Genomic DNA, 14,345 nt, shown 5'->3' with positions numbered 1-14,345 from the left:
CCTGCCACCCTCCTGCACTGCCTCCTGGCCAGCCCCTGCACTGTGGTCTGTATCTGTTCCCATACAGACCCCACCCACTTCTCTTCTGCACTTATCAGATATACCCTATCTGCTTAATCTAGCACTTGCCACTTGCTGGCTGCACTACAACCTTTAATTATTTATTTTTATTTATTTATTCTGTTCTCTCCTTTGTTCCGCACTTTCCACTTTCATTTCCATGCACTTTACCCCTTTTCCCCTCCCCATGCACTTGCACGTTATCAATGTCACTGGGCCTAGTAAGATTGTTGTTTTTGTTCTCCCCTGCTCCCCTCCCTTTGCCTGGTCGCGCTCTGAAACACTTGTGTACGAGCGCGATTTAAATAAAATATCATTCCATTTCCTTATCATTTCATTTCATTTCATTTCATAGACAATAGAGCAAATGTCATCTCTGAATGAAAATGACATGGTGCCATTTTACTGAACATTGATGCAGCTTTTCGGTTGCCCTGAAAAACACAGCGCATTGTTACGCCTGTCGATGGTCTAACAGTCAAGATGCACTTATTTACTAGATGCACGAGGATGACAGCAGAGGGTGGAGCCCTGGCCAGGTTTGCTCCACAGTCACGTGTCCTTAGATTTTTCATGATTTTTACGGTCACTTCTATGGCCAATTGATGGGCGCTAGTTTGGTTTTCTGTGACATTATTTTATTTATTTTTTACATTTATAAAGCGCACAAGGCGGCCCTGGGGCATCGTGGCACTGTTACATAGGGCTTAACTTAGTTACAGGAGAGAAGACAACAGACGGATACAAGACAGTGCAAAATTACCAAGTTAAAGTGAGATTTACATGATATGCCGGCTTAAATCTTAAAGGTTCCAAGGTTACAGTGGAACCAACTGAAGCTCATGATGAGCTTATTTTGGCGGTGGGATTTAGTTGAAGAGCTTGGTTTTTAGTGATTTGCCGAAAGCTGCATGGGAGGTTACATTTCTGAGGGAAGTGGGCGGGGCATTCCCCCTTTTTTTCACCGCTAGAAGCTTTGGCTTTGATATGATATGATATGATATATTTTTTTTATTTACGAGATTGAATCACCAAAGTGATTTTTACAAGTGACAAACAGTAAAGTCGTAAAACAAGAGGGATTAAAAAAGTAGAAAGAAGAAGTCAAATTCAAAATGGAGCTGAAGATAAACTGAAGAAGATCCCAGAAAAGGTTACTTCTTCCGAAGGCGTTCAGCCTTTGTCATCACAGACAATTAACCGGGTAGAGTATTTGGCACCAGGCGAGGATTCTCATCCTTGTTGCTGAAAATCAAGTCCAGGATTTTTGCTGCGGCTATCGCCCATGAAGGTCTAAGGCCCCCTACTAAGCGGGCCCACCACAGCTCTTCTTCAGCTAAATATCCATTTGCCAGGTGCAATATCAAATACGGCGTTCTACAGTGCTCGGTTCCTGGGCATGATAGTAACAGGTGACGCAACGTTTCAGGGTTTGTATTTGTGTTGCAGAAGCGACAGCCGCTAGACAACAAAATTCCTCTTATATTACGAATCTCATTTCATGGCAATAGGTTCAATCTTGCCTGCAGGAGGGTTGATGCAAGTTTTCTATTCGGGTGTTTCAACAGGAATGGTTGTAAGACGTTTCGTTTTTGGACTGTTGGGGGGAAGTGGAAAGTCAGTTTATAATTTGCAGTTTTATCCAAGGTGGCAATCCAGTCAGACTCATCTAAACGTTTTTTTGCTTTGGTTGCATTCTGATCAAATGATATGATATTTTATTTGTATCGCCCTCGTACACAAGTGTTTCAGAGCAAAGAACCCTTTCTTGAAGGTTGGGAAATAGAGCTGATTGGAGTGGTGGGATTGCTTCGGTCTCTTTGACCCACGGTCTTGCACTCATAGAACAAACATTTCTTTACAGTTTTTTGTCATTTTATTTACATTTATTGACATTCCATGAATTTATAACTAAATAAATAAAATAGCATTCCTCTAGCTGTGTTAATTTGCCAGTGGGGGAATGCCAGTTTTGTGCTCTAATGTTGGAAGGGGGATTTGAATATTCGAAGCATCAGTGCCGGACGGAGCTGGATGAGAAAGGGCCGTGCCAGACTTCAATTGTGGGGTGATGACAGTGGAGGGTGGAACACTGGGTGCCAAGTATTCCATCTGTTCATCCCCAATCTGGTCTGGCTGTCATCTTGGGTGGGGTCACAATTCCCTTGTACACAGACAAGGCTCTGCGCTTTAAGATTATTATACTGGTGATGTAATCCAAAAGACAAATAACATAACTTCTACTACGGGATACATAATATTCTGGCAGCAGTGGCAGAACAGTTTCACCCCTAAATCGAACGCTCAAACTAAGGGCCTGATTCATAGAATGTTGAGCGCGGTGCAAAGTTACTTTGCACTGGTGCAAGGTGACTTTGCACTGCCAACAAACATCCTGAGTCACAGAGCGGTGCAAAGTGTAATTTTGCAGTGCAATGCCAACAAACACTCTGGGCCTCATTACACGGTAGGCGGTAACCATGGCACTATTAGCGCCATGGTTGCCGCTGGTATTTTATCGTGTATGCCTTGGTGGATGGCGGAATTACCGCCCTACTCCAAGGTGAGTGGGGCGGTAATTCCCCATTCACCAAGGCCCTTCCCCATTCCCATTTTTGCCCCAATAGGGCATAATGGGATTGGGGAAGGCGCTAATTACGGTACCGCAAATTGCAGTACCGTAAATAGCCGCAAGGTCCCTTTGCGGCACCCTACTTTAACAGCTGGTAAAACCAGCCGTTAAAGTCGGGTCCCACAAAGGAAACTCATAGTAAGGCGGTAAGGGTTAACGGTCACTGGTAGCATTACCGGTGACCGTTAACCCTTACTGCCTTCCGTGTAATGAGGCCCTCTGATTCACAGAGCAGTGCAAAGTGTATTTTTGCAGTGCAATGCCAACAAACATCCTGAGTCACAGAGCGGTACATAGTGGATTTTTGCAGTGCAATGCCAACGAACACTCTGATTCACAGAGCGGTGCAAAGTGTATTTTTGCGGTGCAATGCCAACAAACACTCTGATTCACAGAGCGGTGCAAAGTGTATTTTTGCAGTGCAATGCCAACAAACACTCTGATTCACAGAGCGGTACAAAGTGTATTTTTGTGGTGCAATGCCAACAAACATCCTGAGTCACATAGCAGTGCAAAGTGGATTTCTGCAGTGCAAAAATACACTTTGCACCGCTCTGTAAATCAGGGTATTTGATGGTAGTGCAAAGTGACTTTGCAGTGCGCTAAAAATCCCAGGAATCAGGCCCAAACTGTATTGTTCTTGGCACACTGCGTAGCACCGGTTGATCTTGGACAGCAAGGGAAGTTCTGCGGTGTTTGAAAAGCAAGACGCACAAAGAGCCGGCATGTTGCAAAACAAAACCCCAGCATGGCTAGAAAATGGCGACGCGGTTTGAACATCTGTTCCTACACCCGTTTGCAGTTTCTGTGTTTCTATACATGTTTAACCAGATGATGAAGACCGTTTTTTTGTACTGTAGGCGACCAAAGATTACACCGAGAGACACAGAGGCCCCCGTCTTCTGAGCTCCTAAACAAATCCATGTGCAGCCAGAAAGATCAAAAACACATAAAAGGCAACCAGAAAACACGCGCAGCTGGATGAGCAAAGGCAGAAACAGCTGGATCCAATGAAAAGTGCTGGGACATTGGTTACAGGCCCAGAAAAAAGGGGAGGGGTGTTTTTCGGAGTTTGGAGCCGCCGCAGGACTTGACAGGCAGTCTGAAGGAAGGCGGAAAACGAGAGCGAGCTCGGCTTACACGGCAGGTCCCGGCGAAGCGCTGTAGATTGCGGGACGGGACCTGTCCTCTCCGCATCAGAGCCACGTCTAGGGATATACGCCTTCATCTCCAGGCCCTGCAGGAACCAACGAGACAACTCTTGGCTTGCCGTCCCAAAAGACTCAAACAAGGAGATGCCCGTCATGGCGAGGGCAGCACACATGCTGCTTTGCCAGCTGCTGCTTCTGCAAGGTAAGGGCACGCCCCCTGTTTGCATGGGTATCTTATCTTGAGATGCTTCTTGTTTGCCTCGCGTACTCCAGCTCTAGCACAGGAGCAGACCGAGGCTGCATGCTTGCCAACATTGGAGACATTCCATTAAAATAAGATTGGCAGCAACAACGGAGAAGTCTGAATGTCTACTTGACGTGCAGTGAATGGTTGCATTTTTGGAAAGCGTGCAACTCTTATTATTTAGGGAAACGATGGGCAGACCCCTCTTTGGATGATACGGAACATGTAATGGGTGAGCTTTCAGCATTGTGCACACTTGGAAATCGGTCGCCACAGGCGCTCCTTTGGTCTCTCAGCAACAAAACCCAGGAGAAATGGGGAAACGATGGGGCATCAGCGCGGGAGAGCTTATAAAGCCGAGTTAGGGCCATGGGCGAGCAAACTGCGCAAACCAAACATCTTCTGTATACTGTCCTATTATCACCCCCAAACCCAGGCTTCGGAGTGTGATGGAAGAGCATGTGCTGGGGGCTGCCACTTTACGGCGTACTTGGATGTCTCCAGTCATCAATTCTGGGAGTGTGATGGAAGAGTATGTGCCGGAGGCTGCCACATTGAGGTGTACTTGTATGTCTCCATACTTCACTCCTCGGAGTGTGATGGAAGAGTGTGTGCTGGAGGCTGCTGCATTGAGTCTGGGAGTGTGATGGAAGAGTGTGTGCTGGAGGCTGCTGCATTGAGTCTGGGAGTGTGATGGAAGAGTGTGTGCTGGAGGCTGCTGCATTGAGTGGAGGCTGCTGCATTGAGTCTGGGAGTGTGATGGAAGAGTGTGTGATGGATGCTGCTACATTGGGTCTGGGAGTGTGATGGAAGAGCGTGTGCTGGGGGCTGCTACATTGAGTCTGGCAGTGTGATGTAAGAGTGTGTGCTGGAGGCTGCTACATTGAGTCTGGGAGTGTGATGGAAGAGCATGTGCTGGGGGCTGCTACATTGAGTCTGGGAGTGTGATGGAAGAGCATGTGCTGGGGGATGCTACATTGAGTATGGGAGTGTGATGAAAGAGTATGTGCTGGAGGATGCTACATCGAGTATGGGAGTGTGATGGAAGAGTATGTGCTGGAGGCTGCCGCATTGAGGTGTACTTGTATGTCTCCATACTTCACGCCTCTGAGTGTGATGGAAGAGTGTGTGCTGGAGGCTGCTGCATTGAGGTGTACTTGTATGTCTCCATACTTCACTCCTCGGAGTGTGATGGAAGAGTGTGTGCTGGAGGCTGCTGCATTGAGTCTGGGAGTGTGATGGAAGAGTGTGTGCTGGAGGCTGCTGCATTGAGTCTGGGAGTGTGATGGAAGAGTGTGTGCTGGATGCTGCTACATTGGGTCTGGGAGTGTGATGGAAGAGCGTGTGCTGGGGGCTGCTACATTGAGTCTGGCAGTGTGATGGAAGAGTGTGTGCTGGAGGCTGCTACATTGAGTCTGGGAGTGTGATGGAAGAGCATGTGCTGGGGGCTGCTACATTGAGTCTGGGAGTGTGATGGAAGAGTATGTGCTGGAGGATGCTACATTGAGTATGGGAGTGTGATGAAAGAGTATGTGCTGGAGGATGCTACATCGAGTATGGGAGTGTGATGGAAGAGTATGTGCTGGAGGCTGCCGCATTGAGGTGTACTTGTACGTCTCCATACTTCACGCCTCTGAGTGTGATGGAAGAGTGTGTGCTGGAGGCTGCTGCATTGAGTCTGGGAGTGTGATGGAAGAGCATGTGCTGGCGGCTGCTGCATTGAGTCTGGAAGTGTGATGGAAGAGTATGTGCTGGAGGCTGCCACATTGAGGTGTACTTGTATGTCTCCATACTTCACTCCTCGGAGTGTGATGGAAGAGTGTGTGCTGGAGGCAGCTGCATTGAGTCTGGGAGTGTGATGGAAGAGTGTGTGCTGGAGGCTGCTGCATTGAGTCTGTGAGTGTGATGGAAGAGTGTGTGCTGGAGGCTGCTGCATTGAGTCTGGGAGTGTGATGGAAGAGTGTGTGCTGGATGCTGCTACATTGGGTCTGGGAGTGTGATGGAAGAGCGTGTGCTGAGGGCTGCTACATTGAGTCTGGCAGTGTGATGGAAGAGTGTGTGCTGGAGGCTGCTACATTGAGTCTGGGAGTGTGATGGAAGAGCATGTGCTGGGGGCTGCTACATTGAATCTGGGAGTGTGATGGAAGAGTATGTGCTGGAGGATGCTACATTGAGTATGGGAGTGTGATGAAAGAGTATGTGCTGGAGGATGCTACATCGAGTATGGGAGTGTGATGGAAGAGTATGTGCTGGAGGCTGCCGCATTGAGGTGTACTTGTATGTCTCCATACTTCACGCCTCTGAGTGTGATGGAAGAGTGTGTGCTGGAGGCTGCTGCATTGAGTCTGGGAGTGTGATGGAAGAGCATGTGCTGGCGGCTGCTGCATTGAGTCTGGAAGTGTGATGGAAGAGTGTGTGCTGGAGGCTGCTGTATTGATTCTGGGAGTGTGATGGAAGAATGTGTGCTGGAGGCTGCTACATTGAGTCTGGGAGTGTGATGGAAGAGCGTGTGCTGGGGGCTGCTACATTGAGTCTGGGAGTGTGATGGAAGAACGTGTGCTGGAGGCTGCTACATTGAGTCTGGGAGTGTGATGGAAGAGTGTGTGCTGGAGGCTGCTACATTGAGTCTGGGAGTGTGATGGAAGAGTGTGTGCTGGAGGATGCTGCATTGAGTCTGGGAGTGTGATGGAAGAGTGTGTGCTCGAGGCTGCTACATTGAGTCTGGGAGTGTGATGGAAGAGTATGTGCTGGAGGCTGCTACATTGAGTCTGGGAGTGTGATGGAAGATGTGTGCTGGAGGATGCTACATTGAGTCTGTGAGTGTGATGGAAGAGTGTGTGCTGGAGGCTGCTACATTGAGTCTGGGAGTGTGATGGAAGAGTGGGTGCTGGAGGCTGCTACATTGAGTCTGGGAGTGTGATGGAAGAGTGTGTGCTGGAGACTGCTACATTGAGTCTGGGAGTGTGATGGAAGAGTGTGTGCTGCAGGCTGAAACTTTGAGGTGTACTTGGATGTCTACATACTTCATGTCTGGGAGTGTGATTTAAGTGTATGCGCTGGACGCTGCCTCATTGAGGTGTACTTGGATGCCTCCAGGCTTCACAGTGCGGGTGTGATGGAAGAGTATTTGCCCAAGGCTGCCACGTTGAGGTGTACTTGGCTGTCTAATTGATAGCTTCCCTATTTACTTGTGGTTGTTGACATGCTCGGAACAGTCCGTGCTGTCTCTGCATACATATTCCGCCCGCAGACGTAAAATGTGGGCTTTGGGGAGTATCAAAAGGAATGGACTCAAAACACGGCCCAGATTCTCAAAACCCTTTTTTTGGAGCAAGTTATGAGACTTTGCGCTCATCAAGGGGCGTTTCTGAGCATTTAGGAGTGCATCCCGAATATATAACTGGATGCGCTTTTATATGCGCATAAGTGAGACACATTGCCCTGGGCCTGCTGGGGGAAGGTGCAGGGGGAACTGCCAATCATGACAGGGTCATCTCCGACCCCCTCATGCATATTCAAGTGTGACAGCCGTGGTTTAAACTACCGTTGTCACTCTTGCATTTCCATCACGCAAGCACAGACAGATTTTCTTTCTTCACCTTTAACAGAGACCGTTAAACAGTTTGGCAGTTAAACTGTTTAACAGAGAACTGTGAAATGCTCTCCCAGTGATCGCGTGGTTTCTGGGAGCCTGTCATAGATTGGTGCCAGGAAAGCCCCCCTGAAACTAATGTATGCAAATGGGCTGCCCATCGCATCTTTGCGCTACTGTCCAGCCCCGCAGAAATGTGCACGCCAACTTTTGCAATGAGTGCAAGGGAAATCCTCTGCGCTTTTTTCTTTTGCACTCTTTTTTGTTTATTTGGCCGAGGGTGCTCAAAGAGAGGTGCACTCTGCGGTTGTGATGGAGTCAGCAATGTTCCAAGCTTCATCCTCTGGAAACTTGTGGTTTCATTCAGGGAAGATGCCTAATGCTGTTTGAAAGCAGCGGCCTAGCCTTTACCCCTACAGATGTGTGGTAACAGTCAAGGCACATCATCAACGCTCTGAGGAAACGGAGCCTGGGGTTAATCCTCTGACATTGTGTGGTTAGACTCACTAATGCTGCACAGAAGCACCTGTCTAGGGTTAATTCCCTGCTCATACGTGGTTACAGCAGGGAGTGGGGTTGGCAAATGCCTATGCTGTGAGGACGCACTGACCTAAAGTAAATCTGCAGCAGATATGTGGTTACAATCAGGTGTGACACAGGCTGCATCACACTGACAGCACCCAATGTGAATGAAAAATGTCTGAGATTGCCTGTGCAGAAGGGATGTGACCCAGCAGCTCAAGCTGAATTGTCTCTTTTGGAGCGGAACCAATCCCGATTTGCACATTGTGTTGCCCCTTCTTTAGTTGCAGTCAGGCAGAAAAACAATGCTCTGGAGAGTTTCCTGGAGCAATGCCAGTGGTTATGATTAATTAAAAATGCATCGCCAAACTGGGCAAGCATTTCTTGACGTGGGTGCAAAGCCTGCTGTGCGTAGTGATCAAAGCTACACCTCCCTGATGATGACCAATGAGGCCGAAACATGTCAGTTTTCTTTTTTTGTGGTGTTGTGAAGAGGGGATGTGAGCAAGTAGTTTGGGTTAGGCTGGGCTGTCCTTTTGGGGTTGGAACAAGCCTGATTTGCCTGTGGTCTTTCTCCTTCTGTGGTGGCATGGGAAGCTGAAATATAATAGCCTGGAGGGTTGCCCAGTGCAATGCTAGTGTGACAAAATGACTACTGATCTGAAGGCGTGCAAGGATAAGCCGTGGCTAAACCGTCTATTCATCCCCACACTGCTACTAACTCAGCAGTGATCCCTATCATAAATGTGAAACAGGCATAGCCCAAAAGGTAAATCATCTTCACCTCTTTTGGTAGTGCAGGCCAGGGCAAGCTATATCTTCAGGAGTGTGAGAGTGCGAGCTGATACAATTGCAACACAAACAGCAATCAACATTCTATAAAAATAGGGACTTAAAAAACAATAATGCAATCAACTAATTAAAACACTAAAGACCACCTTGTAAGATAAATACAGGGAATGTAGTCTTTGATGAGACAGGGCACTCTGGCACATTCCTGACATAAAACAGGCCCCAGTTACAGAGCAGTGTCTTGGAAGAAGTGCCCCTGAGGGGGGAGAGTTTATTGGGCACACTAGGAAGGCTGCCTTTTAGCAAACACAGCACATTTCCCAGCAGCGACTTAGGAGGCGGTGGGGGCGAGGGGTGATGGAGATCTATGGCCAGTATACAGGCACAGGTCCATTGCTCTGACTCACCGGCTGGCAGAAGGGTGCCAAATCGAAGCTGGCAGTAGGGTGTCACATTGTGCAAAAAGAAAAAGCTCACAATTTAGAGGCAGTCTCTGTTCAGAAAATCCACCTCGAAACCTCTCCTGCTGAATGTCACATTTCTCTGTTTACTCTGTTTTCAGATGTATGTTTGCTGGCGTTCCACACAGAGTTGATTAGAGTCTCTGTGGTGGCCATTTTGTTCAGCGAGGTTAAGATTCAGGTTGACAATATACTGGTGGCAATGCAGAGTCTGTGTACAGAATGAGAACATGGGGGTAGAATGGAAGGGGCTGGAAGTCCCCATTTGCCATTAATGCCTGTATCCATAAACCCTGGCAGGATGTTGCATCAAGTGGGGGCAGAAAGATAAGCCGAATGGAATGTCACAGTGGTCAACATCGGCCTTCTGTGTCTGTATCTAAGCAGCTGTCAGGGGGGACCTGCAGGCACGAGTACCTGCCTCGACTATACTTATTTATTTTATTTATTTATTCATATTTTTAAAGCGCACGCTCAGCCCGTGGGAATCGTGGCGCTGTTACATATAAGCGTTTAGCTGGTTACAGAAGGAATGTTGTTAAGTTTACACGCATTTTGAATTACGGTAGCATGTTTTAGATATATACGTTTACAAGGCATTTCAATTTACAGTATCAAGTTTTAGTTACATACATAGGCATCGCCGGCATCAGGGCGTTTAAGATATGTGTCGTTCATGGCGGAAGGGAGGTGCTTATGTGAAGAGCATGGTTTTGAGGGATTTCCGAAAGGAAAGCAGTGAGGGTTCCGCTCTGAGAGAGTTGGGGCGGTTGTTTCAGAGCTTAGGTGCTATGTGTGGGAAGCCAATGCCTCCAGCTTTAGCTCTTCTTATGGTGGGGACTCGGAGTTGGTTGTCATGTGGGGTTCTTATAGGACGAAGGGAGGATTTCCTGATGATGGTTTCTGCTAGGTAGGAGGGAGCGGTATGATTGATGCATTTATGTGTAAGGGAGAGTACTTTGAAGTTAATTCTTTCTTTAACTGGGAGCCAGTGAGCGTTTCTTCTGGCCTGTGACACATGGTCGAATCTGGGGATGTGCAGGGCAGCGCGGAGCGCATTGTTTTGCACTGTTTGGAGCTTGTTAAGATTTTTTGTTAATGTGCCGGCTAGGAGGGCGTTGCAATAGTCTAGCCTCGCTCCTATGGTGGCTCTAGCAATGGAGAGGCAATTGGGAGAGGTGAGATAGGGTTTTATGGCGAAAATGAGTTTGGTGGTCAGCGTGGAGGAGGAGGAAATGGCATTGACTTGTATTGTCATGGAGAGAGTAGCGTCTAAGTATACTCCTAGGGTCTTCACAGCAGTGGATACAGGTATGTTGGTGTTGTCGATGTTTATGTGTGAGTGGTCTTGGCTGAGCTTGGCTAGGATTTCGCTGGGGGCCATGATGATGATCTCTGTTTTGTCACCGTTAAGGCAGAGGCCATTGATCGCCATCCATGCTTGGATCGTGGAGTAAATGTTGAGGAGGGCTTCTGTGTCTCGGGCATAGTCTCCATTGAGGGGGAGGAGGACTTGAGTGTCATCAGCATAGTTTGTGTAAGCTATGCTGAGGGAGTCCAGTAGGTCAAAGAGGGGTTTAGTGAAGAGGTTGTAAAGAGTAGGTGCAGTGCATGACCCTTGTGGGACTCCACAACTTATGGTGGTCGGAGGAGCATTGGCCTGGTCAGAATACACCTTCATGGTTCGACCTTCTAGAAAGGATGTGATCCAGGAGGTAGCTTTAAGGGAGAAGTGGGCTGCATTGAAGAGGTGAGATGTGAGGATGTCATGGTCCACTAAATCAAATGCTGCAGAGAGGTCGAGTAGCAGGAGGAGAGCAGGTTTGCCTGTGTCCATTATTTTGGTGATTTGATTTTTTAAATCTAGTAGGGCAGTTTCGGTCCCGTGGCCTTTGCGAAAGCCCGATTGTCTTCGGCCTAGGATAGCATGGGTTTCTAAGTATTGCTGAATTTGGTTGTGGGCTGCTTTATCAAGGATTTTGAGGAGGAAGGGGACGATGGTGATGGGGCGGTAGTTGCTGGGGGAGGTGGGATCTAAGGTGGGTTTTTTTAAGAGTGGGCGAACCCAAGCTTCTTTTAGGCAATGAGGTACGGTTCCTGAGGAGAAGGAGGCATTGATGAAAGCTGTGATGATGGGGGTGAGGGCTTGTGAGCACTCTTTGATGATAGTGGGAGGGCATCCCTTGCAGGTGGAGAGTTTGATGTTTTTGAGTAGGGCGGCGGTTTCTAGTTCTGTGACTTCTCTGAAGGCAAATAGGGGTATTTGTGGGTGAGGGTTGTGAGGAGGGAGAAAGGGGGGCGTGGCGGAGGTATTTAGTGCTTTACGTTGGGATGCAATTTTGTCTTGAAGCGTTTTGACTTTATTTAGGAGGGCTGTCTGGATGCCTGTGCACCAAGCTTCATCCTTGATGATTTCATCTGGGCTGGATTCGGGAGTGGTGAGTTCTTTGAAAATAGAGAATATTTCTCTAGTTTTGGAGTTGGATTTGGTTATTCTTTGATTGTATGATTCGGATTTAGCTTCGAAGATGGCATTTTTGTAGGTCCGTGAGATTTCTTTGAACTCGTTGAGAGAGGATGGGTTGGGCGTAGACTGCCAGTTGGATAGGGCTTTGCGCTTCAAGGTGCGCAGGACAGATAGTTCTTCTATCACCAAGTACATTTATTTTAAAGAAGGGTTGTGCTCCCTCCACGTAAGAGGTTCACTTTTCTGTTTGTCCGAGTGAGGCCACTGTGTCTCCTCCCAACACCCTGTGAGGCTCTAGAGCCTCCCAACACCCGTGAGGCTCTAGAGCCCAACACCCTCTCCCAGCAGACCACCAAATGCTGAAGACCGCATAATTACTGCTTAACACTTTCTTTCTTCTAGCAGAGCATTTAAAGTAGGAGCAATTTAAAGTAATGGCTCATTTAAGACCATTGTTTTGGACAGAGCGTTCTTAATGTTTCCGTGTTATGAAATGCAAGGGGCATTTTTATTCTAAAAGCACACACAAAGCATTAGTTAGAGGGCAACCTCTAAGCCCTACCCCAGGCCAATTAAAATATATGACAGAAAAGAGTTTTAAACTAACTACATTATTTTTAGATATTCGTATTTAACACACCAATAAGCATATTTTTGGTAGAATGTAATATTTTCATCACAAAATATACGAAGCCTTCATTTGTAAAACATTGAGGCACAAACAAGAAAACTTTTCAAACATTAACGTTTGTTATGCATCTTTAAGTTTTGAAAGTACATTTTCAAAACCCAAAGGCAATTTGTTGCCTTCTGCTGAATTGCGTGTTGGTATTGCTAGTCGCCCCTTTAAGATGGGGGGGAACAATGCCTCAATTGTGCACCTTTTGCTAAAATATTTATATAAGGATTTATATATTTGTGTGAGTACCTTATTATTGTTTGTGTACTTTTCAAGTCATCTTTATTATACAGAGTATTCTTTAAACCAACCATAGGGGCAAATGGGGGAAATGATGAGAGGGCAGGTGAGTCTTGAATATTTGCGCAGGGTGGGGTAAGAGAGGTTGCAATCCTGGAAACTAAAGAGGTTATTTGCCCTAGTTGTGGCCATGTACTGCTTTTCTGGGGGCCAGTAGAGGATACATTCTCCATCCACTTTTCTTCAGGGGGTGAACATAACCCACTTTGGGTGACTGGAGGCTGGCAAGCTTGCTCAAGTGTTTGGCCAACAGGATTTAGCCCAGGTTGTCATGTTCCCAGACATTTACCCACAAGACCACAAAAAGGTGTCGTTAAAGCACGTGTCTCGTATTGGGATTTTGTTTCCGAGGGAATATTGCGCTATAGATTTTTGGGTTTAAAAGATGGGCACCATTTATACGTTGCTAGTGTAATTATTGGAAAAATCTCCTCTCTCAGATTATTTTTCCGGCGTTGATTAATTTCTTTGAAAGGCCAATGCTCTTTTGTCTTGTGCACTTTTTTTAAGGGGAAAGGTCAGGTGAGCTAAGTTTGTAGATTTCACTTTAAGATATGTTCACTTGCTGTATGTATATTTATGGGTGCCAGCTTGTGATTCTTGTTATGGGGCAGAAGCTCCCACACAGAGTGAAGGGAGGGAGCTGTAACCATCCCCAGGTCAAAGCACCACATTTTATAGGATATTTTGCAGCAGGAATAGGAAAAAAGCCATATGATTAACAGGAAGGTTTACACATATAACATCTCATCAAAAGTCACCTAACCTGCTGCATTGCCTTTGCAACATTCTGCTATAGGATCTCCTGCTAATGCCACGTCTGCCAAACAATTTTGGCCTGCTCACCCCCTCCAATGAAAGCTTGAGGGGATGAGTCTCCCTTTTCATTTTGAAGTGAGCAGCACTGGATAATTTTGCAAGATGCTTACTAACAGGACACCAAGCCTGAACCCAACAGGAGAGAAAACAGTGATTTCAAGGAGCACTGCTCTGAATCCTGATTTTCTTTTGTGTTTTTGGTAGCTCCATGTAAATATTTTTCAGAATGTCCACAGGGGGAAAAATGGCACTCCTGCATCAGTACAAGGAGAACAGGTGCAACTGCCCCCTCTGCCCTATGTACTCAGCTCCTATGCGTATGTTATTGTACCACTCACTTTTTTGTATGACTTGAGCCCTGTTAATTTTGTTAACATTAGAAGACCTGCTAAATTGCTTACTCCCACTGCCTGAAGACCTCCAAGGTAAATAGGCTATATTGCACTATAAGGCAATCCTGCAGTATAAGCAACATGTCCTGTCTGCCACAGGCCCAATCCCTTTCCTGCCCTGACATGAACTCCCTGGAACCTGTTTGGAGTTTATTTCTTTTGGCATTCAAAATGATCCTTATCAGTAGCTTCTGGAATAAAAACATATTGCTAGATCGGACAATATGGGCGAAT

At 47.0% G+C, this 14,345-nt stretch overlaps 1 protein-coding gene across 2 annotated transcripts in view; it reads left to right on the top strand.

The window, feature by feature from the left end:
• Positions 1-3,755: 3,755 nt before the first annotated feature.
• MXRA8 (matrix remodeling associated 8) overlaps positions 3,756-14,345 on the top strand; it is a 144,125-nt gene continuing 133,535 nt past the window's right edge. The window contains exon 1 of one of the 2 annotated variants that reach the window (XM_069610113.1): positions 3,756-4,045. In XM_069610113.1, the coding sequence (XP_069466214.1) occupies positions 3,988-4,045 (58 nt within the window). In that variant the 5' untranslated portion in view covers positions 3,756-3,987. The remainder of the gene's footprint in view (positions 4,046-14,345) is intronic. The other variant, XM_069610112.1, reaches the window with a different exon arrangement.

This window comes from Ambystoma mexicanum, chromosome 8 (assembly GCF_040938575.1).
Source record: "Ambystoma mexicanum isolate Mex_15411 chromosome 8, UKY_AmexF1_1, whole genome shotgun sequence".
In the NCBI taxonomy this organism is placed as follows: Eukaryota; Metazoa; Chordata; class Amphibia; order Caudata; family Ambystomatidae; genus Ambystoma; species Ambystoma mexicanum.
The sequence above is the reverse complement of the archived record's forward strand: the minus strand, read 5'-3'. Positions and strand labels throughout refer to the sequence as shown.